This window comes from Tyto alba, unplaced genomic scaffold, assembly GCF_018691265.1.
Source record: "Tyto alba isolate M040663 unplaced genomic scaffold, T.alba_DEE_v4.0 Super-Scaffold_21, whole genome shotgun sequence".
Classification (NCBI taxonomy): domain Eukaryota; kingdom Metazoa; phylum Chordata; class Aves; order Strigiformes; family Tytonidae; genus Tyto; species Tyto alba.
In genome coordinates, this window is record NW_024881295.1 from 5306531 (window position 1) to 5332804 (window position 26274).

At 38.9% G+C, this 26274-nt stretch overlaps 1 protein-coding gene across 2 annotated transcripts in view; it reads left to right on the top strand.

The window, feature by feature from the left end:
- Positions 1–26274, top strand: part of LRP6 (LDL receptor related protein 6) — a 125822-nt gene that overhangs the window by 50204 nt on the left and 49344 nt on the right. For both annotated transcript variants that reach the window (XM_042795379.1, XM_042795380.1), the window contains exons 3-7: positions 1232–1429; positions 14482–14678; positions 15420–15551; positions 23766–24162; positions 24657–24828. In XM_042795379.1, coding sequence (XP_042651313.1) covers positions 1232–1429; positions 14482–14678; positions 15420–15551; positions 23766–24162; positions 24657–24828 — 1096 coding nt within the window. The remainder of the gene's footprint in view (positions 1–1231; positions 1430–14481; positions 14679–15419; positions 15552–23765; positions 24163–24656; positions 24829–26274) is intronic.

Sequence of the window (26274 nt, forward strand, 5' to 3'; positions counted from 1 at the left end):
TATGACATGGAATTTCCTGACTTTTTAAAATAATAAATCTTTGCCAAGAATAACTTCATCTGCAAATGTTTCTTAAATGTGTTGCACATTTGTTTTTCTTTAAAGGATGGGTGGCCAGTCCTCTTGACATGTGGGCACCATATAGTGACATGTTGTGGTTGTGTGATGATCTGGGTTAGTTTAAAGGCTTCAGATCTTTCCTAATCTGGATTGTTTCAGTGAAGCCAGGTTAGGGAGCACAGATACAGGCAGGTATCCTGGCAGATGTCATGAGGTTATTGGAAGCAATTTGGGACAGTAGTCTTCTTGTCTGTCCCAGCTGCAACAACAAAACAGAGCGAGTGCCATGGACACGCTTTGTCTGATCTGTTTATATTAGATTTGACTTCTGTTTAGTTACGCATTCTGTTAACAACCCACAAAAGTAAATCCATTTTTACCACCTGCAGAAAAAGGACAAATATTCTAATCGCCTACTAGTCTCCAGCCATAATAAAATGGTTTCTCTTGCTTCACATCAGACTTAAATGCAACTAGGTAACTTCCTTCTCCCCACTACTTGCTAAATAATATTTAAACATGCACCAGTATATGCTAACATGTTTTAAAACTTGCTTCCTGACTGTTAAAAGATTTAATGGAGTTTTGTGCCTGGTCACTGGGTACAAACTGTGCTGCTAAGCATTTTGACTTAGCTGCCTGTCTCTGAATTTTTCTGGAAAAAAAGGACATAAATTGGTCTTCCATCAAATCCACTTCACTGCCTCACATGTAACTATCCACTGTAAGTCCACATACCTTCTTTTTCTCTTCCCCCTGCCCTGGCAATGCTCTAATGCATGCTGAAGAGACTGTTGTAATTTTATGATAGTCTGTAATATCTATATTTGCTGCTTAGTGTTGAATTCTGAGATTATTGTCAAGATCTGTTGGATATCAACAACTTTCTCACTTTACCCAAGGAAAGAAAGAAACATACGGAACTACAGTGTGACATAGTACTGTAGGGTTTTCTTAAGCTCTTTTTCTTCAGCTTTTTGTAAAGTAACTTTGTTCTGCTGTGTTTCACAGGACATGTACCTTACCCAGTAGAACAGAGCTCCACAGATACTGTCACTGTGGAATCGAGAGCGCCTTTGTCTTTACTGAAAGTTGTAGCCAGAGTTCCAGTTGTAGATTCACATGTGACTGCTTTCTTTTTTTGTCTTTTCTCTTTTTAAAATAATTATAGGTTCATGTATTGGACAGACTGGGGAGAAGTGCCAAAGATAGAACGTGCTGGGATGGATGGTTCGAGCCGCTCCATTATAGTTAACACAGACATATATTGGCCAAATGGACTGACATTGGATTACGAGGAACAGAAACTCTATTGGGCAGATGCTAAACTGAATTTCATCCACAAATCAAATCTGGATGGAAGTCATAGGTAAGAAGTTTTTGTTTGATGTATTTAATGTGGTGCTTTTCTTAGAAGATATTGCTTAAGCAACATCATAACCTGCGTTGCAGGGAATTATCGTGTTAGCACTTGCAAAATTTTAAGCAAACTTGTGCTATCAGAAACTTTTATCCTTCCCTATCCTCCCCTTTCCAATACTGTGAAGTTGAATGTGTGCTCCTCTTTGGGCTATCCTGTAGCTTTCACTAAGTCTTTTCTTGCAACCAGTCCCATAAATAAATCCTTGAATACTGTTCTTAATTGTGTAAAAGTATATCGCAAAATTGTCCCTTTTCAATAGGTCTTCTGTGCTCTGTTGCTGTGGTATTCAGAAATGCAGGAAATAACCAGAAAAAAATGAATCATCATATACTAGTATTTCTGTTTAATTAATTCTAAGGGTTGGGGAATTAGCAGAAAACAGTCTTTACAGACATCTATACTAAAATGACTGTTTCCCTCTAACAGTTTTATAGTGGTGATGTAATTCTTTTTGATCCAGTCATGGCTATGTCCTTAATTAAGGGTATAAGTGGTACTTTGTATATATGCATTGATCCCTAATTTGGGTGATGACCCTCTTCATTAAGTGAGATAGCTTTGACAAGTACTGGTTGCACACACAAGTGAATTACAGTTAGCTTGTACCTAAGGTATCATATTGAGATATGACTTTTTTAGGTTATTCTGTGCAAATGTTTGTGATGCTTCCACTGGTTTATCTGGGCATGAAATATCCTTTCTTATGCTCTCTGTTCTGACCTCTTAGGCACCTGTCCTTTCTTTCACCACAAATGTTAATTTGGCGTGAAGAAATCAATCTTACTGACAAGATAGGTCATTTGTGTGGACTTGTGAGTAGGAACACAGGCAGCACACAAGAAACATATCCACTGTCTTCCTGTGGTATTTATTTTGAACTCCACAGTTTCTTCTAATGCTGGTTTAAAAGGTTATGTCATTTTCTTCTTGAATTCTGCCTGTTAAAACACCAAAAGTTCATGCAGTATTTTTGTAATGGTGTTTGTTTATAGAAGGTCACAGGAGTTGGATGTAGTTTTAAATTTGTGTCTTTGGCTATAAATATTGTAACTAGCTTTGTTTCCAAAATATGGAGATATGGATATCTATTTTGAAGTAGACCTTCATTTGCTGTTTATTTCCCCCAAAAGAAAACTTAATAGTACCAAAAAACAGAGAAATGTTTTGTAGTGATGCTTCCTTTAAAAAAGGAAGACTGTCACATAAATTTTCAAGTAACAGAGAAAGGGATAGGAATTGTCATGTACAATAATAACTTGAATGTTGGTCTTGTTTGGTTTTGGTGTTTTTTTTTTTTGTTTTTTTTTTTTTTTTTTTTTATGCTAGTTAACTGGAATACCCTAAAATCTCTGTTTAAAATGACTTATAATGTTATATATCTTCTATGATGAGAATAGAGAGATCATGAAACAAGATGTGTAACAGAACTTTAAAAAGAGTCATCTCTCCTGAAAGCAATCACACGTGGGACTCAGTGTGACAGCTTACCACCTGAAACATTGCAGTCCAAATGTGGATTTCTCACACAAATATGAAATGCTTACACTTGCAGTAGGAGTAACAGGAACAAGCAAAACTGAAAAAATCCCACCCTCCATACAGTAAAACACCAGTGAGAAGAAAGTACCACTTCAAAATGACTACTAATGTGATTATATCTAAAATGCACTTCAGTGGCTTTGTCCAACAGGATAATTTGGTGGCTCATTTTATTCTTGAGTCACCCCTTTTTGTGCTTTTCTATTTTATATGAGAGGGAAAAGACCACCTTGGTATAACAACACACTACTGCAGTCTGCCTGATGCCCTTCTAGGAAAAGAGTGCGTATCGGGCGCTGCATGAAATGGTACTGCTTTCGATAGCGCTCCCTGGAAAAAGGATGCAGGATGGAGAGATGTTTTTTGAAATGTTAATTGCTTGCAAAGTGTCCACCAATCAAAAATTGACACGGCCACCATCCAAGTCTGTATTTATGTTTTTCCCATGGAGCACAAACCTCCCTGTCTTATCTAGTGTCTCCAGTCTTTCTGGCTCCAGAGCTACTTCGGTGTTTCCTGCTGGCACTACTGCTTTTTCAATCTTCTTTAGGTACAGAATTCTTGGCAGTTTTTCCCTTACTGGTGGTCTGTTACACAGCAGTGTAAATATACTTGGTTTTGGTATTTTGTCTTTATTTTAATGGTGCTTATTCCCTGGTCTGCCTATGGCTAACCTGGAAGTGATTCATGCTAGAGATGAGGCTGTGAAGGTGCTGATTGACCTTGGTGTGAGGGGCCAACCAACCTTTTCTCTCTGCAGAGCTGTGTCTACCAGCTGTCTCACAACATAGAAGTCAAGTCACCTGTGTCCCAGCAGCTACCCCATTCCAGAGTAAATGCTCTGGAATTAGTGAAACCTGTAATAAAGACCTGTATAGGCAAATAATTTAGATTTTTAGATCTATTAATTCTTTCTTATGTATTCATTAAAAACAAAACAATTAGTCTAATACTTACAGTTGTTGGATTTATTTTTTTAAACTGATACTGAAATGTATCAGAAATATTTCATGGCAGTATGCTAATATGTTACCATTGGGGGGGGAGGAGAAAGGGAAATTGTCTGTAGAGAGGAAAGCACATATGACTTCCCTTAAGCGCTCGGAAGCACACACCACTTCTAACAGCACCTGTTTTTCCCTAGGCATGTGAGAAAGTTCTGAAGATTCAGAAAATAGTCAACATCTGTATCCAGGCATTTTTGTTTTGTTTTTTTATTCTTTGCAATTACATCATCGCAAGGGGAAAAATAAAAGGAAGGAATTGCAGAAGTTAAGCTGTTCTACAGTCGGGTTTTATGTATTTATTTTTTTCTCTACTGTGACCTCTTAACTTCTGCCTGTGTTAAGAAAAAAAGATCCTCTGGGGTTGTCTAAAGTGATTCTTTTTTGTTAAGTACTGTCTTTCAGTTATTCAGCAAATTCACCTTTCTCAATACGATATTTTACAGCTGTAATTCTGTATTTTGACTCTTCATTATTTTATTCATCTTTTATTCATTTTTTTCTGACTTTCTAATACTGAAAAAGAAAAGACAATTTCTAACTTGTCAGACAAAACGAAAACCTTTGAGATCTTCCAATAAAGTGGAAAAAAAAGAAAAAAAAACAACAAAAAACAAACAAACCACCAAGCACAAAGACTTCAGTCTTTTCCCTTAGTCATTGCCACCCCAGAAAAACAGAAAAAGTAATCAGATTTTTCTGTGAACAGTAAGACTAATAACATCTGGGTTTAGAAGGTTTTCTACTTATCCCTCCACCCCAGCAGCATGCACATGCCTCCTTCTTTTTTTCATTCTCCTTCTTGCCATCCCTCAAATGCATCTGTGGCTCCTTATGTGCCTTCAGCCAGTGTTACGCCTTCCTCCTATCTGTGTCCCCTGTGCACTCTTGTGGGTCTGGCAGCTCAACAAAGTATTCCTGGGCATCTTATTTCAGCTGCTGCTCTTGTCAGGTGAGTCAAATACAGGGGGGCTAGGGTCACCCGCATCTTCACAGCCATCCATTTGTGAAGGAAAACTTGTAAAAAATCAAAATAAAAATCTCTTTGTTATCCCTACTTTCCTGAATTGGTGGCCAAGAGATGCAAGATGCACTGGGGAATGGAGTTGGAGAAGATGGATACTGTACAGATAAAGCTAGAATGATCAAACAGCCTTGTTTCCTTGTGAAAAGATGGCATTGTGTGATTAGGCCAACTTTTTTCCACCGCTGCCTTTTAAAATCCCCTTTTAAAGAGGGCCACCTTTTAGAGTAATTTTTCTTTAGAGTTAGGAATGGGGAAAGATGAGATCATTATCGCTGATTGTGCAATCTAATGTAAAACACACTGGGTTTATTTAGAAACTGCTAGTCTGGATGATTTGTTCTAGATATTTAGACCATTCTTCTAACTGCTGTTTTATATTTAGAAAGTAAATTCAATTTGTTTGTTGCTATCTAAGTTTCTCTTGATTAAAACAGATTTTTTGTTTGTTTTATCCTTGCAAAGTGTTGCTAATTTTTCTCTTGCTCTACCTACTGTCAACATGTCTGGGAAAATATTTATGCTTCTGGAAGCTGGAGCTATTGAAATGAAGAAGGCAATTGAGTTATTGAAAGACATATAGGTTCATAAAAATATTATGGTTTTGATCCGCATGGTTTTGGTAACTTTCGGCAAAGGAAGCAGATGAGTAAATATTTGATCTGTCTCGAGATTTTTAGTGTTGCATTACATGAGGTGGGAAAGAGTCTATATCAGATAAACGTGATTGTAAAAGCTTCATGTTAAAGCAGGATGACATGAGTTTTAATTGCTTTGGGGGAAGTGAGAAATAGCAGGAATTAACATCTTTATATAAAAAATAATGTCAAACATTTCAAAGAAAACTGTTTTTATGGTTTGGATGGTGCGAGAGAATACAATGTAAATAGGAAAATATTTTAATTAGTGTCATTGACAGTGTTAAAGTATTGAGGTTCAGACCTTAATGGTCTAAAATTTGGAATGAATGAAAGGGAAACATTGTTGGCATCTTTCTAAATCTGTAAGAAATCCATAACTTTTTTTGTCTTTTTATTCCTGTAGTCTGACTATCACGTCTCTATAGCTGGCACTACCCAAGAATTAAAATTTAAAGACTTATATGTCAGAGAAGGACATTGATATGCATGGATGCTTTGCTTCTTGCTTGCAGAGGTCTGGGTAGTGGAAGGGTACAGTAGGCAGGTGGGAGGCATATGCAGGGGGAGAAACAAAGGAGGCCTTGTTTTTTTTTTTTTTTTTTTTTTTTGTGTCACCTCTTTGGACAGGACCTAGATAAGCTCCCTTTGGAGTTGGTGAGCCTCTGCATCTAAGCTAGTAAGCAGCATGACAGTGCTGGCAGTACCACTCGGTAAATATGTGGTAGAGTCTAAATTCATGAGAGAACCTCTACAGGAAATTTTATGGGGATGATGTATCGTTCGTTACCTGCTAGCCCTGGGACTTATTAGCCCTAGCTACTCCAGTGATGGGCTCATTACAATAAAGGGGAAGAGCACAGAAGTTGATGATTAATGTCCTTGGTTTGCCAGAGAAAAGAATGAACAGTTTTTCATGTCAGAATGTAATAATTAAAAAATTAAATTGGTGCATAGAAGAGATGGTTTTGGTTTTTTGCAGCTCTTGCCCCACTCTTATCAGAGCGAACAGTTGCTTTTTGTGGGACTAATTAAACAAAACTGAATTGCAGGCAGCTCTCCTGTGAGTAGAGTACCCAAGATAGGTTGGCCTGCTAAGGCAGCTCTTGAATTAATTTTCTCTTCCTTTACCCTCCAGCAGCAGTTCTAATTAATAAGTTAACACATTACTGGCTGAAGGGAAATGCACTTACAAGGTCCCCCAGGAAGTGTTTGTGCTAATGAGATGGGTTTTGAGGCCACTGTAAGAAAACATACTTTCAGCAACTGTCAGAAAGCTGGGAAGCTCTTGCGAGGAGGTGAATGTCTTAAGTTTTCACTCAAGCATTGATTTTTCTAGTCTCTGTTTTCAAGCATCAGCTCATGTCTGCCTGCCAGATGATTAGTTGAAGATTTGATGAAACACTAAGTATACTGTGTCCCTGCATTTAGAAGAGTTTCTTTTTAATTATTTGCTTATAATGTGTACAATATATAACACTGCATGCAAGGTATAAAATATTGCTTTCTGTGTATATCTTTGTGTATATTTCTGTGATTAATACCCTCAAGCAGTGAAGAGGAACCAGTCTATGGTGAAAAGCCTATTTCAATACCTTGCCAACACATTACGGGCCAGTGCCGAAGACGAACAGTGCCATAATTAAAACTGCTAGAGAAGCCTGCATAAGCAGAATTAATTAGATTATTTGGACACTGAGCTGGGGTGAATTTCTTGGTTCTTCCCCAAGGTGCTTCTGAAATTAAATGCTGGAAAGGTGAAGCTTCAAAACATCTGTGGTTAACTGTGTGCGATACACATACACTGTGTATATAGCTAGAGTCACTAGGTCACAGGTCTCTGAATATTTGTAGCCTTTAAGTAAAAGTATGTAGTACAGGGTGATTATCCCAGGCAGACCAACAGTGCAGCTTATCCATACTGTTTCCAAGACCTGAGATGGCAAATGCAGAATTAGTTCAGGATCACAGCCCTGCTGAAAGCAAAGCAAGAGCACCTTCGAGTTAGGAAGCACACAGACCACTCCGCAGTCAGCGGATCTACAAGTGCACCTCGTCCTAAACCCCATCATGTCTTCCTGCTGGCTTCCCAGTCTCCTCCCCTCTTGCCAGAGGCCTTTCATCTACACTGCATGTCATGATGGTGCTTACCTGAAAAATGACCCACAGAATGACTTAATTTCTCAACCACGGTTTTACTTCTGATTGACTTTTTCAGACTTTCATTGAAGGTGGGATTTGAAATGTCATTGCTAGACCTGTTACTTGTTACATGTACTGTCTGGAAACATGTGGCAGTCATGTCTTAAAGAAGTGGCATTTTTCTTAAAGAGAAAATATTTTGGTTTTAAAAGACAGTATTATACCCCACAAATCATGCTTCCTGTTTACTTTCTCAGGTAATTAGAACCAGGCTTGTATTCTGATAGGAATATTTGAACAAGCATTCATGGCAAAGATCCAGCTTAGTTTTCCAAGTTTGTTTTGCAAATGTTTTTGTTAGGTTGGCAGGAGAGGAAACCTTCTAAGCTCCTGAGGGAGCCAGAGCTGCCTGCCCTCCTTGTGGCATCATTGGTGTGGTGTTATATGTTTGTCTGTTGGTCTTTCATCTAGCTTCACCTGATGGTGTGTGGGATTCATGCTGTAAGTGCTTTGGCCACTTGCTAATATTTCCAGTTGTCACAAGTTAAAGCTGAGTAATTCTTGCCATTTTCTGAATGCTCAGGTATTAAGTAATCTGTAGATGGAAAAACATTTTGTGTAAAATATTAGTTTGCTTCATGCAAGCCTATCTGTTGTATGCTTTTTTTAACATGATGAGCACTAAAAGCAAAGTTCTGAAGATGGGTCCTTCAGTTTCTAATCCTTCATGAAGGAAGAGCTGACGGTAAAAGCAGCATAATAACTTTCTGTTTTGTTTTTCTTACACCAAGGCCTGATAAGAATGTAGCCCCCAGGTATTTTTAACTGAAAATTGATCTAGTATACCATAAGAAGGAAAAGAAATTAAAATCCAGTAAATGCAGATATGAGCATCCATTAAAGGCTTTTTCAACAATATATAGACTAATCAAAAAGCTTTTACTTCTAGTTGATATGAATTTCCAGCTCTTACTATTGTATTGTTATTGCATGCTAATATGATACATTTTGCCACTGTATAAGTTGCCTACTAATCCATCATTGAATGCTTTACTACAGTGCCTTGATGTGCTTGTAATGTCTAGAATTCAGGAGTATGAAAACAAGCAACTGGTTCCTGATTCTTATATTCGCTTATAACAATCATGTCAGTATTGCTTCGGTCACATTGGGAGAGGGTTTTTCTCATGATAGGACTAAAAAGACCCAAGGAGACATCCCAGGAAAGATGCGAGTCTGGTCACATGGAAGTATTCCCTGGGAAAGAAATTATGTTGGATATCATTTTTCCTTACTAGAAGTTTTATGTCCAACACATAACCAGGTGCCAGCAAGGATGTGTATCCTTCCTGAATGAAGCTGGTATAAGAAAATGCAGGAGAAAAGGGTAGCATTGTACCCTTCTGCAGAACAAACCACAGACACTGAACCTGTTCATTCTAGTATCATTAGCACATCCTACTGAGTATGAACTTCAAATGAAAACGTAAATGTCCACTCCATTTTTCTGCTCCTCTCCCAATTCCTTGCTGCTTAAAACTTTTCATTTTCTTGGCCACTAATTATGGGGATTGCATAGTGTATCTCATTAATGAATTTCTTCATTTTGCAGGCAAAATTAATCTGTTCCAAATTACTTAGCAAGCAAGATACAAGTATACCTACACTAGAAATATTTGCTCCTTCTTTATTTCCCCAGATCAATGGTCTATGATATTCTAAAAAGCAGGTACTCGCATTCATTCTTCACGTTACAGAAATAGAGATCCTTGGGTAATAAATGCAGTGGTAAATATATGTACTCCTGTATTAGTTCATTTACATTTTCTGTGTAATTGTGTCACTGTACCTTACTGTTGGTGAATTGGGTTAGCTTTATGAAATTAAGGTATCTCAGATCAGTGGAAATGATCAAGCAAACATCAGGCATTTCTGTGCTTTCTGAACAACCTGTCTGGCCTGGTGGTTGGTCCTCCCTGGGTGGACATCCCACTACAGAACTTGTCCCACTGGTGGAAGGGTTACTACCGTGAGCCTGCCTGTAGCTGCTCAGCAAGGTCTCTCGTCCAGGCACTGCGGTATCCTCAGGCTGGATAACTGAATTGCCTGTGTGCACAGTGTCTCACTGGCTGGATGACTTAATCCTTCATTTTTATCCTATGTCTTTACTTATCCTTCTTATTTTGGGTAAGTGGAGCTTTAATACACTTCTGTCTCTTATATTCACTCTCAGTTTAGCATTGAGAGTATAGTATTAAGATGAATTAACTTAATTTCTCTCCAGGCTTCACAGTTGTATTTGAAAAGGGATTGCAAATGCTTGTACAGCAGTAGATTTTTTTCACTCTGATTGCATAGGAGTTGGTAAGAGGTACAGGATCCTCCAGAAGGATATGGAGAAATAGAATGAAACCTAAATGTGAAAATTCTCGCACCTTGCTCCGGGGATTGAGTGCAGGCAGCTTCAGAGGTTGCTTGAAAGGAGTTTCGGCAATGGGAAACTGGAATGTTAATGGTTTAGAGACGTACGAACCAGGATGTCTAAAGTACCCCAGGTTTTCTGCAGGTGTTCTGATCAGTTTTTTAAATTAGAGAACTTTAATGCAGCCAGAATAGAAGAGATTTGGTTAATGGAAAGTGTTTGCTGCTTTATTTTTGTGGAGAAATGCTATTATGCTTGGATATAAAACATTATCTGTTAATATTCTAGAGGAAAAAAAAAATTCCTAAGTCTGATGATACTTTAAATTTCCATTATGTTGATTTTTGTTGGCTTCCTTTTGGTAGGAATTCTTACATTTAATAGCTATAATCTAGCTTTGGATTGTGATAAAGGATATGAAATCAAAGTTTGGGGGTTTTTTTGGTCATTTTACTGTTAATTTTTATTTCAAGTGAGTTTAGTCTTTGTCTGAAATGCATATTATCCTGAAGCAAGAGCTATTTTTTGTCATTGTTAGTATAAAACTGGATAGATTGTCTCTGAATTTTCATGTTCATTTCAGAGTTCAGTAGCCCCTTTTGTAATCTCTGCTTTAATTTGTTTATTATTAGTTTCCTTTTTCTTTATCTTCACAAAGTATTTCACAGGCCTCTTTAACAGAATAAGAGTGGAACAAAGGTGAATGTATTTAAATTGGATCTATGTTTTCTTCAGGCAGCAGAAAACTCTTTAATAAGTTTTTGTTGTAATTGCATCTCTGCCATGATGATACCATAAATAGTTGTATTTAGGAAATCACAATACACAGCATAGATGGAATTTAATTTCTGTGGAAACCGCTTGCTTTCGTTCTCTTTTTCTCTTCCCCACCTTCCTTCTCTGCTGTTCTCTTCTGCGTTTCCTTCCCAGCTAACTAAACAGGGTAGAGAAGGTAACATTTTAAATGTCAATCGCCATCAAGAATTTTAAGGCAAATTTGTGTGATTATATGCCTGGCGCAGGGAAGATTATTAAAGTTAGTGTGTGCTTATTGCCTTCTAATATGTAGCCAATTTGCATGTTGCTGAAGCCCTAGAGATGTCTCCTGCATGAATAACATTACTCCTTATCCTCATTTCTCAGTTTCTCATCATTTCTGGTGTCTCTTTTTAACAAGACTAGCGATATGAGTACAGCAGTTTGAAAGAACTGAAGAGCTTAGTAAAGGCTAACGGGATGTAGTACTTTTTGCTGTCGTATTGCTTGTTGCAATCAAGCCTGGGCTGGTAATGTAGAGGCTGAAGATCGTTGCCACCAAACAACTGTCAGGTCATGTCAGACCAATTACACTTGCAGCTCCGTAGCTGGTACCCAGGTCAGTGGCTTTACTGGTGAGGCCAGAAATATGGAGAACTGGCTGCTCCCCAGTGCCCTGCGGGTGCTTGTGAAACACACTGTAGGTTGGAAGCGCCTGTTCCTGTCAACCATGTGCAGCAGTTGAGTGCTACAGGTGACATTCTGGTCCCTTTCATTCACCTGGGTGTATTTAATAAATATTTGGTTAAGGCAGAAGTCAGGACACCTCACCCACCAAAATCAGAGCTCTGCTGTTCCTAACACAGATTGCAATAAAGCCTTACAGCTTCATGGCTGCCATCAGAAGGACATTTCTTGCTTCCTCTCCCTTTCCTTTTCCTGTTTTTTAGCACCTTGGGTCTCCAGGCCTTCCCCCCCACCCCACATTAGGCTCTGGAGGCTCGTTTAGCATAACTTGGCCACTGCTTCTGTGCTGACACACGTCATGTGTCTGCTGTTCAGCAAGGCCTGTGGTGTGGAATATGTTCGGAGGGGAAGAAAGCCCTGCTGTTTTTTCTGACTGGAAGTGAGCTGTCACTTTGTAATGGCTTGCTGGAAACAGGGAACCTGGAGTACGTGTTACTGGTAAGACTGATCTTAGTGAGATGCAAGAAATACACGCTGTTGGTTTTGGGCCCAAAGCCATTTTCGTGTGATGGTACCTTATATCTGCTGAGAAAAATTATACACGTTTAAGAGGAATCGCTTCAAGGTTGTGACTGACAGTGCAGCCAAATGAAGTGCTCCTGGATCTCTCCAGATAAGGGCTGGTTTAAATAAGGGTCACAGTTCAATTTACGCATTGTCATATGAATAGATGGTTGTCCAAAAGTTGGGTGCATCTAACTGTGTCCATTGTACTCAAAGATTTATTCCCACCAGGAGTGGTGGATACTAATGGCATTTAAAAATTATCTGATTTTTTTTTTTTTAAGTGAGTTGCAGGATAGTTAGAATGCTTCAGAAAAAATGTGGTTTCCCTTGTGCATGGGGATGTTGTATTTCATGCAGGTTTGGTTATAGTAAGAGCTTTGGACTTGTATTGCTTCTATCCCATATGACAAATGTCGTAAATTGGTCATAAAGACTTAGTCTCCAAGCCTGCTATAAACTAAAATTATTCAAATCTGAAGGCATTTAGCATTTGAGGGTGGGGTTGGTAGAAATGTTTACAGAATTAGAATGCCTTTATTCTTGGTACTGGAGTGGGTTGTGTCATTCTGGCTTCACTGTTTGGCTGGTAGGTTTCAGCTGTAAAATATATTACAATAGTCTTTTGTAAGATGCTTAGTTGGTGCATTTAATTAGAAGCAAATATGTACCTGACTCCAGACAGAGATAAGAAGGAAAAGATAATATGTCCTACTTCTGAGTGCAAAATATCAAGAAATAGAAAATTTTGTTTGGTGTAGAATTGGAACACTGGAGTGACAAGTAAGGGAATGTATGTGTTTTTCTTGGGAGCAGAAAAAAAGAGAAGCTTTAAAGATAATACATCTTTTTCCAGAAGCTAAGGTGAAAGAGCGATAATGACTGCAGTCTCTTTGTACTCAGAATCATTGGCAGGAGACACCTTCAAGTTTCTTGCTTTAATATGCTCTTCTGTTATATTTTAACAGAAAATATTTGGAAAATAAGAGGGTTTTTGTTCCCTACTAAACCACTTCAGTTACCAACTTCTTTGCAAAGCGATGCATACAGTGTAGTGGTGTTTTCTCAGTAAATATGCAGACAATGACTCTCTTCCCTGCAGGAAGAAAACAGGGAGGCTGGTGGCCATAGTGTACCCTATACTTGAAGGAATAGTAGAGCTATGTGTCTGTCCCTTCAGTCCGTGAGAGGGACGGCGATCTCCGCCGTTCAGTGGGAGCTTGTGTACATGGGAACACATGTGCACCCATGCAGTTAAGAAGGAGAGAGGTGGAAAGAAGAGCTTGTGTAAATGGTACTTGTGTGGCTCTGGTTTGAGCAGGGTGTTGGTCCAAAGGATCTTCTGGGTCCTCTCCATCCTAAGTTTTTCTATGATTCTGAATAAAATAACCATAAGAATTGAGCTACTTAATTCCAGTTCTGAGGAACCTGGGTACAGATAATTAGTTTCTACATCACAAGAACCTGGAAAAACTGTCTTCAGTAATGTTTGTGCTGCATTTTTGTGATGGTTAATGAGCATGTGTTTGTATATATACATAAAATATATGGGTATACTCTTTAATTTTGTTTATGAACCTGGAGACAAGCGGTGACCCAGTTTGCTCAGAAATGATACCATTACCATGGCAGGAGATCAGTAGAACTCTGTTTAATGGCATTGCTTATAATAAAAGCAATAGCTTAATAATTATCATAATAATGATTCGGGGAAAATAAGGATTTCTTTATAGTGAAACTATTTGCTATTGGAGTATTTTTCTGATGGTTCAAAAGATCAAAATTGAAGAGGTGGATGGACTGCTAATTGACCAAATGCTGTCCCAGTTTGAAATCTGCTAAGACTGAAAATGATGGAGATTGTAAATCAGCAGGTAGCAGTCAGATTTGCATAAAATTAGCTGGCATTCTCCCCACTTGTGCATGATGACACAGAGCCCCACAGGTATTGAGTGTTAGGAGGGTGCTAAGAAATAGCCACAGACCTAAGTAAGGATTTCAGTTGGCATCTCTTGGCCATCTCAGCATCAGTGGGCAGCCTAGAAAGTTGTTCCCCATATCATTCTCCAAAGTGGGTGCACTATATTTGATCCCCATAAATAAATAAAGTTGTGATCAACAGTACTTATACTGTAAAACTTCTGTTCACAAAAGCTATGTTCGGGCAAAACTGTAGCATGAATTGTGTTTCAGCATTAATTTTCTTCCCTGTACTCTATTAGGCAAGCAGTGGTTAAAGGCTCCCTTCCACATCCTTTTGCTTTGACACTGTTTGGGGACACGTTGTACTGGACTGACTGGAACACACATTCAATCTTGGCCTGCAGCAAGTACTCTGGGGAGGACCTGCGTGAAATACATTCCAACATCTTCTCTCCCATGGATATCCATGCTTTCAGCCAAAGGAGGCAGCCAAATGGTAAGTCGTCTTGCTTTCTTTTTTTAACTACAAGTTGGAACTGATTTGCAAAAATCTTAATTAGTCTTTTTGTATGGTGGTGGGTGGCTTCACTCGCGTCATGATGCAGTTTTTCCAGTGCAGAGATTGGGAAAAGACCCAAAGAGAAACCAAATATTCTCTACATTGTTTTTTCAAGTGCAAAAAGATATCTACTGCTTTTATCCTCTCTACCACATTTATCCTGTTGTTATATTCCTTTTTCTGTTTCATGTGCCATAACTTTAGGCAAAATGGTATTTTTATTTTTTCCAAGTAGCAGTTCCTGAATGGAAAGTAGTGTTAATTTGGCCGATGATATTAAACAAGACTAGCTCTGTGTAATAACCACTGTCTTAACCGTTGTGTTAGTTTACTGTTTGCATTTTGGTTTTATATATACAACCTACTATACATTCAGCACCAACATGCTGAGTAGTTTGTGAAAAATGAGAAAAGCAGAGCTGAAACAAGGCTCTTGTTTAGACCTAAGTGCTACTTCCCCAAGAAAGGAAACGTTTGACACCCATGCATTTTGGTACCATAAATACCCCACTACTCAACACTTGGAATTAATTTTTCCTTGTTCTGTGTTTATCATTTCCTCCTTTAATCTGTGTTGCTGCCACTGATTCTACCACTCAAATGCCGTATGTGTTTTAACACATGAGATTAGGTCATTCGTTATCAGAAACATTAATCTGTGTGATTTATGTTTAACAGCTACAAACCCATGTGGAATTAATAATGGTGGCTGCTCCCACTTGTGTTTGATGTCTCCTACCAAGCCCTCTTATCAATGTGCATGTCCCACTGGTGTGAAACTTCTTGAGAATGGAAAGACCTGCAAAGATGGTAGGCTTTGTTTTTAAAAATCCTTTTAGATTAAGCACAAAGTAGTTTTTGGAGGGAAAAGGGTTCTTGCAGCTTCGGTATATAATGCACATTAGGGGTGGCAAATTGTGAAATCATGCATGCTTTCACGGTGCAGTTAAAAGTGATTGGAAAATGCCCTCTACTTTTTGAAAAAGAAGAGAGTCTCAGGGCTGAAGAGCAGGTTACCTCCAGTTACAAAGTTTAGGTTGCAATTCTGTCTCTGTCACTAATTCCCTGCAAATTTTTGGGGGCTCTGTTCCCTTTTCTTAGAGAAAATGATACCTGCGTCCTCTATTGTCTCTAAAATGTTTCTAACATTGTTCATGAATTAGTATTTGGCTAATAGGATTACACAGTAAACACATTTTTTTTTCTTTTTTTTTAAAAAGATCTTAAAATAGAATATTTTAAGGCATACACCTGGAATCTCTTTCAGTTCACATGCATAAAGTTAGGCACTTATATCTGTATAGAGGAACTGAAAAGAAGGGCATGTCTTTAGAGGTGTTTTAAGGCTGAAACTCTTTCAACTCAAGACATGATCGAGACGTAAAGCTGAAAGTGCTTACCCAAAACTGCTTTTAGTGTCTCATTGTGGGCCAATGTATATGATTTTAAATTGTTACATTTTATAAGTATATGTCTTGTGATGTACAGTGGGTGCTGTAGTACATTAACAGGATCAAAATAAACACTGGGAGATAATTAGTTCGCTCACTCATAAATAACTGTCTTGTATGCAGATCATCTCTCTATGACAAAGGTAAATGGAGAAAGAAAACAGAAGATACAGTAGAACTTACTGTAAATAGGCTAAATAAAACGTATACAGAAATAATTTTTGTTAAATTCTCATTTTATATTTTAAAAATTCTTCTAGGCTTGTCAGCTGCTGTTCAGTATTTAATTTCATGCTATTTCATGCTCTCTGCTGATTATTTTTGTGTGGCTATTTGTGTCTGTGTGAACCTTGTTAAAATAAATTGCTGCTTTTATGTGAAAAACTCAAAAGCAGCTCCCAGTTTAGCCTTGCAGGATTGCTTGTAAGAATTTACTGATGCATGCACAAGATGTTTTTCTTCCATTTCTGCCAGCACAGGGAACGAGCCTTGATACTGCTGCTATGGGTTGGTCATATTTAGTCAGAATGCGACACAAATTCAAGTGCTTTTTTGAAAATATTTGATATGCACAGATAAACTCGTTTGTAGCAGCAGATAGCTAAAGCAGTTGTTACCCGATACAGGCGTGTTTCCAAAAGCAGAGCTGCATCAGAAGTCCATGGGGGGGGTGGGAGGGGCGAAGGTTTGGTCACTTGCCAAGCAGAGGTAGAAAGGTGAGGCTGAAGGACTAAGGTCAACGCTTGGAACAAGCCCTGGAGAGATCAGGAAAGATAAGTTGCTTCCCTTTGACTTGCTGCTGATAAGAAAAGGGTCGGGGAATTTAGTCAAGAGGGGCTGTATCTTTTTGCTCCCCACGTGCTGTGGGTATCACAGAAGTGCCTGCTTCCCTGCTCGGGTTCAGCCCCATGTGCTCATGGAGGCAACCTACAAACAGGTTAACGGCCCTGTGCTGGGTGCTGAATGGCACCTTTCTGATGTACCAAACCAAATCACCAAAGGCAGGTAAAGGAATGGTAATTAAAAAATAAAAGATCCTTATTAAAAGGACTTTAACTTCTCATGCCGAGATACTCAAAGTCATCAATTCATCTTTTCAAGCCATTCTTTATGTCTTAGAATTTATAACTGTTGCTCTTTTCTCCAACTCCCTGAACACATGAGAAGCCAAATTGTATGCTCCCAGTCACCCATAAAATGTATTTGGCTTAAAAAATATAGCTCCCATTTATCAGAAATTTTAACCAATCTACTACAGCATGTTGTCCGTCTGTATGCAAAAAAACTTTATGCAAGAACATTTATTTACCTTATGCTTGTCAAAACAATGTTGCATTTTTAACCACCTGTCTGCTATTGTGTCTTTTTCAAAACACTCTGCCCCTCCCTTTTCAAGAAGAAAAATGGGTGGGGAGGGGGCCAGAAAATTGAGTCTGTGTTTATTAGCTCAGTCAGTGTTGCATACCATGGTTTCTTGGACTTAGAAAAGAGTTAGCACATAACCCGAGTGAAACAACCTACTCAAACTATGCATCAGATCCATTGGTCTCACTTAACTTTGGTGATCCTGAGCAGAGCTAACTTCTGGGAGGAGTGTGCGAGAGTTTCAGGTTCAGCATTTAGAGCTGAGCTTACCCCAAAATAATGAAACAGTTTTGGCTGTTTTTTTCACTCTTTTCACTGAAGAGAGGTGCGAGTGGTAGTCTTAGGGCTTCTGCAAGTGACCAACTTTTCAGAGCTCTTCCAGGCAGAGGTTCACTGGAATTTCTTCTGTAGTTTCAAAGGCTGCAATTATTGATTCAAGGAAGGGAGGAGGGCATGACAGTTGAACAGTCAGAGTAGCCACAGACCAGATTCTGAGATGTAAATCTGTACGTGTTTGTGTGTTGTCTTCCTTTCTTAAGCTGCTCAGTGACCTTGGGGAAGTAAATTTATGTTCTCTCTTTCAGGTGTGTGGGGTGGGAGAGTTGGTTCTGGTTTCTTGGGCTGTTTTGTTCCCTTTGTACTTGTCTGTTCACTCTATCTGCTGTGAAAGTAGAGCTGAACCTTGAGAACTGAACATTTTTGCCTTGTATTGTTTCAGTATATATCTACTATGCTGGAACACTGAGTGATTAAATCTCCATTTGCTATTAGAACATGTACATGACTGTGGGGGAAGGAAGGAGGGAGGGGTGACTTACAGGTGAAAAAAGGTGAAAAATGAGGATAAGTGTTTCTCTTCTTTAAGATGGTTTTGTCTTCTAGCAGTAGACTAAAATCAGGCTGATTCCTAAACCAAACTGTTTTAGGCTGAAAGGAGCCTCTTTGAGGAGAGAACTTCATTTCATGCTGCGCTGTTGAGAGCACTGGCCTGGACTGGAAAGATCTTGACGGGTGAATTTTGAGTGTGTGTTTGTGGTGTTTGCAGTGCTTTGGCATTGACAGATGATCCTTGCAGCCAAAGGTGAGGCTGGCTGACCCTCCCTGAGCAGTTTCCATGACAACCTAGCATTTTTGAATAATCTTGGTTTATAGGAAATCTTTTCTTCCCTTCCCTTTCTTCCAGTGTTAGTTTCTTGGGTTTTGTAGTTTTGTTTTGTTTTTTTTTTTTATCACACCTTAGAGGAGTTTTACCATTTCCTGTAAGAGCTATGAATATAATATCCCCCCCACCCTCCATTTAGAAGTATTTCTCCGTCATGTTTCAGGAAAGGGTGATAATTTGGAATAAAGTTAGCTATTTTTATAATAACTGATAACACTGGCTGGTTGCTAATTTCTTAATTCCTATTCCTCTTACAAAACAAAGTTAAATAACTGAGAAGCAGGCTTGTGGCAAACTCTTGGCTCCCCCACTGCCTGGGTGAAGGTTTGTAAATCTTTGTTACTCAAAGAAGAGAGTCAGAATAATCAGTTTTCATGGCCAGCTTTTCCTCAGTCAGTAACGTCCAAAGTGGAGAGTCCCGTCTCAGCACCCAGGCACTTCTATCAGAGAGCTTTTACCTGCTGTTGTCAGATTCTTGGTAATTTATTGTCCTCTTTTGCAGGAGATACTGGGATTTCCCTTTTTCATTATTATATGCACTGCTGTTCTGAGTTTTGGCAGTGCTATTTTAAATGACCTCTTTTTGATAGTTGTTTTTATAAGAAAATTTACATTTGTCTTACAAGTTTGTCATTGGAGTTACATTCTTCTTAGTGCTTGAAGATCTCTGTCCATGTGCTCAGTTTCTGTATTTGCCTGTAGGAAATTTTACCTATTTCCCACATTTGCTACTACCAGTATGGTTGTGTGGTTTGTACTGAGAAAGCCAATGGCAACTTCGGCTGAGCAAGGAGATGTGAGCTTCCTCATGAAGAAAAAGCACTGCTTTGGACTTTGATTTCAGCCTTGCTTTGGCTGGTCTGTTCTCTTCCAGGTCAAGCGTCTTTGTTTTGCCGATGGATGCTCATATCCTATTGCTCTCATAGGCCTGGAGGCAGTAATCAGAAATTTGCACTTCCTTTTGCAACTTAACGCTGCCCAGTGGGTAATTTGCTTTGTCAGGAATAGCCAGAATCCTGATTTGACTGCACAGATGAAGGTGTTAATTTAACACACTAATTCTTTCATTTCTTTTAAAGGAAAGGAAAAAAATATTATTAATTTCAGATGCATGTCCTTTGGCTTTTGTAGTTTTAAGGTTAAAGTTTTCTAGATGAAAAAAATCTTGTTTGTGTTGTAGTATCAGGGATTCTCTGACAATAGTGACTTTACAACCGGGGAGAGACATTTAGGTGAGAAATATTTTAGTCAGATATGTGGTAATTCTGTTGAGAATGTATTAATCATCTTGATTTCTCAGATACAGAGAATGCATTATACATGTCCTAGGCCTAGCGCTTCTTATGTATGAATTCCCGAGCGTGTGTCTGTGTAGCTGTACTAGCCTCAGCAACCGCTGATGGTTTTAAAGTTCAGTAACTTACAAATGACTGAGGCCTGTATGTCATTGAGAAGATGTAATTAATTGTAAAGGTTAGCAGGGCATTAGACATTGGACTTTAAAGCTATGCTGTTGAATATATCTGCATGCTTGCTCTGTTTCCCTCTTTTCCCCCTTCCCTTGACTTCAGCTAGCACATAGATTTAAATTATTTTGATTTTTAATATTGACTTTTTGAGGAAAGTATTAGTTCCAGGGCTAATGTAATGCACCATCCATGAGCTTGTAATCCCTGCTTTCAAAGTGCTTAATAAAAGTAGGCTAAAGCTCTCAAAAATAAGAGTCTGGAGTACAGCTTTTATGTACATATTTAGACATCTTAAATGAGGGACTTGATTTTAGAAAAATTACTAGCTCTCCTAAATACCCCATGACTTAAGGCACTGCTAAAAAGAATCTTGAGCTTGGTCCCCAATTCGAATAGTGTGGGAGGGTGTTTTTTAAAATAAATTACGGGTTGCGAAGAACACTTAGGATTGTGTGAGAGACCAGCACAGAGGGTAGGCAGAAGGAGCTGACTTGGAATACGGGGCAGCCGTGTGCTTACTCTGCCCACAAGCGTTTGTTGGTGTGGGAACTTTGCGCGCTGTGCTTTGGAGGCTGTGAGCACACACCCTGTCATACCCGGTGGTCTCTGCCCTCAAATGCACTTGTGTCTACGGGCATGCTTGTGTTGGGTGCTGGAGATCTGCTGTCACAGTTTAGCTTTTGCATTGTAAGTGGTCTTTGGAATGGAACTGAACAAAATGAATTGATTCTGTTACATCCTGGCAACCTTGAGTACCTTGAGCAGTCTTCTGACTGAGTGGTGGATCAGAGCCTAGCCAGGTAACTTTGTACAGCTGGTGCTTGCCATGAGCAAATTGTCCATTTTAGTTTTGAGACCACCTTTTTTCCTTGACTGCTATCAAGGCGGTAATAGGATCAGTCCATAAATACACCCAGCTCTTGCATTTGCTATTTTTGCTATTGTCAGGAAAAGCCTCAAGTCATTCAGAGTAATTTGTCCCTCAACCTGCCTTGAGATGAGATGCTTCTCTGCCACTCTGTTTTTTTTCCCTCCTGAACATAATGACTGGTGATCTAACTAAGCAGCTGAGGTGTCAGTTTGCAAATGGATGGGTAATATCTCTAAAGTAAACTTTAAGCTTTTTATTGCTTGATTGGAAGGGTGGGGGTGGTGATTGATTGGGGGCTAGAATGTTAGCCAAGTCCCCAGATATAGACCATGAAATCCTTAGCTCAGGGATCCAGAGTGCAACACAGGTTAGCTGAAAGCCAGTTGTTCCTGCTGCTGAATTGTGGCTTAGACACAGTGGGTTATTTGACTAAACAACAGTGTTGGAACCTAAAAGCAGGACACTGAAACTGTTGAAATGCATCATCTTTGAGAAGATCTAGAAGGTCAGTTCTAAGGGTGAGTTTCAGCAAAGACATGGTTGTACTCAGCCAAGTCTTTCTGGGGTCCTGACATTGATTATTCAAAATGACTGTCAACTTCAGCTGGAGCACACAGATTATTTTAAAATATGCCTCACACTTTTTCTGTGTATAGTAGACTATATATAGCTTTCTAATAGTTTAGAAATCTGAGGTTAGTGCATTTGCTCAACCCTAGTTTTACTAGATAATGCAAGAAAGGTATTATTGTTGGGTTTTAAAATATGATTTTCATAGTCTTGTTTAAAAGGTCAGTTGGATAAATGAATGTGAAGTTGGTGAGAAAGAAAGTACTAGGGATGTATTTCTTTCTTGAACCTAAGTAGTTGGGATTAGTTATCTGTTAATACTTTGTATGACTATAATGCAGCTGAATCCTTGGATTTTGATGCTGAATTGTTTGACAACAAATACAGATGTACACGTAGACTGCTGTGACCAGATCAGTTGCTTCTGTAATTATAAAATATCTTACTAACATGCCTGTTTTTCATTTGCTTTGTCACATGCTTTCCATTATTTTGAAGAATGAATAGACATATAATTACAGGTTCCCCCTTCCTGATACTAATTAATGCATAAGAGTTGTTCACTAGAAGAACAACTGAGTAGTGCTTACATGTGTTTCTGAACACAAGGTGTTTTAGGGCAGAGGATCCCAAAGCTGTTATTCATCTATTGTGGACTACCAGTCAGGAGCACTGGTGATAATATTCTCAACTTCAGTTACTGAAAGGTGCTGTTGCTAGCTGCACTGTGAAAGTGTCTTAGATACATTTTTTTAATGTGTTAAACTTGCTGTAAATGAAGCAGTGGCTGCTTTGGCATCTCTCCAAAATTTGACATACAGTGAGATTTCATCTAGCACCAACAACAATTACTGACTTTTTCAAAAGAAATTTGGCATCAGACACCAAAATTCCTTTTTCATCAGCAACCTACTTGCTTTAGTTGTTGCTCTTTCAGTCTTCTAGCTCTTACTTATACCTCTGCAAGATCAGGATAGAGGCATGGACAGAATGTGGCTTGGTGATGGCTCTTTTTCACTGTGATGCTGATGCATTTGTTTTCCTAAACCTCCCCCTACTCCCCCCCCCTTCTGTCCTCACACTGACATCAGTCCCTGCCAAACACTATACCCCCTGTTTGAGGAGAGCTATTGCAACACACTTTCCCTGCATTTAGGATGCACACGTTTTTCGCCTTAGCTCAGGCTTCCCTGAGGCCTGAGCTGCTCTTATCTCCTTGAGACTCCAAACTGATAAGCCAATTTAATTGGGATAGGGTGTGGTGGTTGTTTATCCTTCATTACATTGAAATCTAGTGTCATAGGCTAGAAAATGAAATGAGAATTCATTAGAATAGAAAATAAGTACATCTGTCATTGATCAGATGCCCAGCACATGTACCATTAAGCAGCTTGTGTTGTGCTGTGTACAAACATCTTCTGCAGTACAAGCTGATGTTAGTTATTTATTGTGATTATGACTTTTGACCTAAAAGCCAGCAAGACTTTTGTATACTTCTGCTCAAAATGACTTTAAGACGCACAGTTATTTATCTTCATGTCTTCAATAAGCTTGTTCTCAACAAATGTGGGAGAAGCTGACAGCCCTCCTACTTTGTGGTGTTGCTGGACAGTTGTCAGTTCCCAAATCTGATCCCTCCAATAGGAGTTTATCAAAGGAGAGTTACTTGTGGCGTTCTGTGTTACATTTTTTTTCCCCTTCTAAGGGTGCTGTTGAAACATGCAGCTTGTTTGTCATGATTGTCCCCTATGCCAACCATAGCAAACAGTCAGTAAATTATTTATATGATGAATTTTTCATCTAAGAAGCTGCAGGCCATCTGTTGATTTGCATAAAATAGCAGCATAGTCACTGCATATCTATTTCAGTACCTTTGGAGGGAATGATATCAATAGAAAACATGTCCAACATGACCACTGAATTTTCTCTATAAACACGTCTGACTCATTTTGCAGAAGAATAATCTCACATGTGAAGCCTTTGAGTTCTCTGCTGGTGCCCATCAGGGTGGTTAGGTCCTGTTAAATCAAAGTAGCTGGACTAGCTTGTACTGAATGGTACAGGATCAGGTTCACTATTTACAGGCTTACTGCACAGTGTTTGTAAGACGGTTGTGGTTTTGCCTTGTTCGTGTAGGTGCCACTGAACTGCTGCTTCTAGCCCGCCGGACAGACTTGAGGCGAATTTCCTTAGACACGCCCGATTTTACGGACATTGTTTTGCCACTGGAGGACATCCGTCATGCCATCGCCATTGACTTTGATCCCCTGGAAGGATACATCTATTGGACGGACGATGAAGTTAGGGCCATTCGCCGCTCGTTCATTGATGGGTCGGGTAGTCAGTTTGTTGTCACAGCACAGATCGCACATCCTGATGGCATTGCTGTGGACTGGGTTGCCCGAAATCTGTATTGGACTGACACTGGCACAGACCGTATTGAAGTTACAAGGCTTAATGGGACCATGAGAAAAATCTTGATATCAGAAGACCTGGAAGAACCCAGAGCTATTGTGCTGGATCCCATGGTTGGGTGAGGAACTGTTTGTGAACATTTTTAAAAATATTAGTCATGTAAAGAGGATACCTCTGTCTACATGTATGCAGATAATGGGATGCAATGATAAACTTCTGAGCCTTCAATACTGGTATTCTTTGAAAGATAAGGCTCTGAGGCAAAGGGACTACTGCTCTATTTTCACCACCCGGGTAGTCAATCTTCCTTTGTTTTGTTCTTTTTGGGGACTGTGTAGATCTGTTAGTTTATTCTAGCTAATAGCCCTGGTTATGTTGTCTTGGTGAGCAGACTGATACAGGAGTTTTGTGTAAAGAGACAGTTTTTTTACATGTCAGTGCTTTCTGAATGGTTTGGGCATCCTTACTTTAGGTAAGTAAATACATTTGGCTTAGAAATGTACTTTTCTGTGTGCAATGTGGTTTTGAGAAGCGATAGTCCAGAAGAAGCAGCTCTATGAATATCAGAAGTTTGGATTAATAAGAGTTCTTAAGATTTTGTTTCCTTTGCAGGTACATGTACTGGACTGACTGGGGAGAAATCCCAAAGATTGAGAGGGCAGCATTAGATGGCTCAGACAGAATTGTTCTGGTGAATACCTCACTTGGCTGGCCAAATGGACTGGCATTGGATTATGCAGAAAACAAAATATACTGGGGAGATGCCAAAACGGACAAAATAGAGGTTTGTAATTGAACCTGCATTTTTAATTCCATGGAGTCACAGAATGTAGTTACTCTACTTTTCTAGGTGTTCAAATTCTGATGTAGTCCATAAGGACAATGGGGTAATGGTTGATTTGTGCTTTAAGAAGCAATTCCATTTCTTCTCTGTCTTTGGACAAGTTACTCACTACTCTTCCCTCATCCTTCTGTGTATAAAATGGAAATTATATCCATGTAGTAGATCCCTCTTTTTAAGAATGTATGATAAGAATGTGTTAAATCAGTCAATTTTTAGGTCATCAGGGAAAAAAGCTTTTTACTGGGGGTAATGTTTGTAGGCTAAAAAAATTTATCTTTCATTGTTTGTGTTGCTCAGCTTAGATGCTAGTACAACATATTTTAAAGAAAGAAATCTCATTTCACATGTAATTATTTGTATTTCCATAAATCCTCTATACTTTGCATCTCCGTTGTTTTATTAGGTTTCCAGTGAGGGGATAGATTTTCCTTTTTCTGGTATGTTCTGCTGAAACGTTTAATTGGGAGGGGAAAAAAAAAGAAAAAGCAGCCATTTTTCTTCTCTCCCACATTTGAAAATCTTGTGTTTATTTTGTTATATAAGTTTTATGGAACAAATCTGGCATTTATTATCTCTGTCAGACTTTGAGAAAATAGTATTGTTTAGTACTTGTTCAGTTTACTATCAAAAGGCAGTTTATCTGGAAGCAGGAGGCTTGGCTACTACCTTGTGCATGGTAGCACCGTCTACCTTTGCTATATCCTTGTGGATATACCTTTCTTTTGATTAATTTATAGCTTTCCTTAGTCATTCCTTACCATTGCAAATAATTTTCAGCACTTATTATAGTAGGCACAGTATCTTCTCTAGCCTTATGAAATGGTTTTATTTATTTACAACATAGTGTTGCACTGGAAGGTCACACAACTGCTCTCTTTCAGAGTCAAAGTAACTCCAGTCCTGCAAGGTGAGTTGCTTTGAAGGACTCCTTGGGAGAGCCTCAGAGAGCACGGTTTTCTTTGTCCTGAAAACAAGATTTATGGTTTATAATTCACCTAACATTATACCAGCTCTGAGAAAAGAAGGGAGAAAGAGTCTTAGCTATGCTTAGAGATTTATTTGTAACAGATTGAGCACTTCAGCCCTGATACTGACTTGGACTTGAATATGTTTTGGAACATTAAAGTTAGGCATTCTCTACTCTCATGCTTGCCAAAACATTGAGAATTTTTCATGCATTTCAGTCTTACTCAGACCCTGGTTCTATACTCATTAATAATGATTCTGTTCGGTGCTGGATCAGTTTGTGGTAGAAATTTTTGTCTAGATGGGGCATGAGCTCACTGCTGCAATTCTGTCAAACTGGCTAGAACACATGATATAATGTTTATGCCAACATTACAATGTCTGTGGCAGGACAGAAGATATCTGATCTGGCACAAAGTC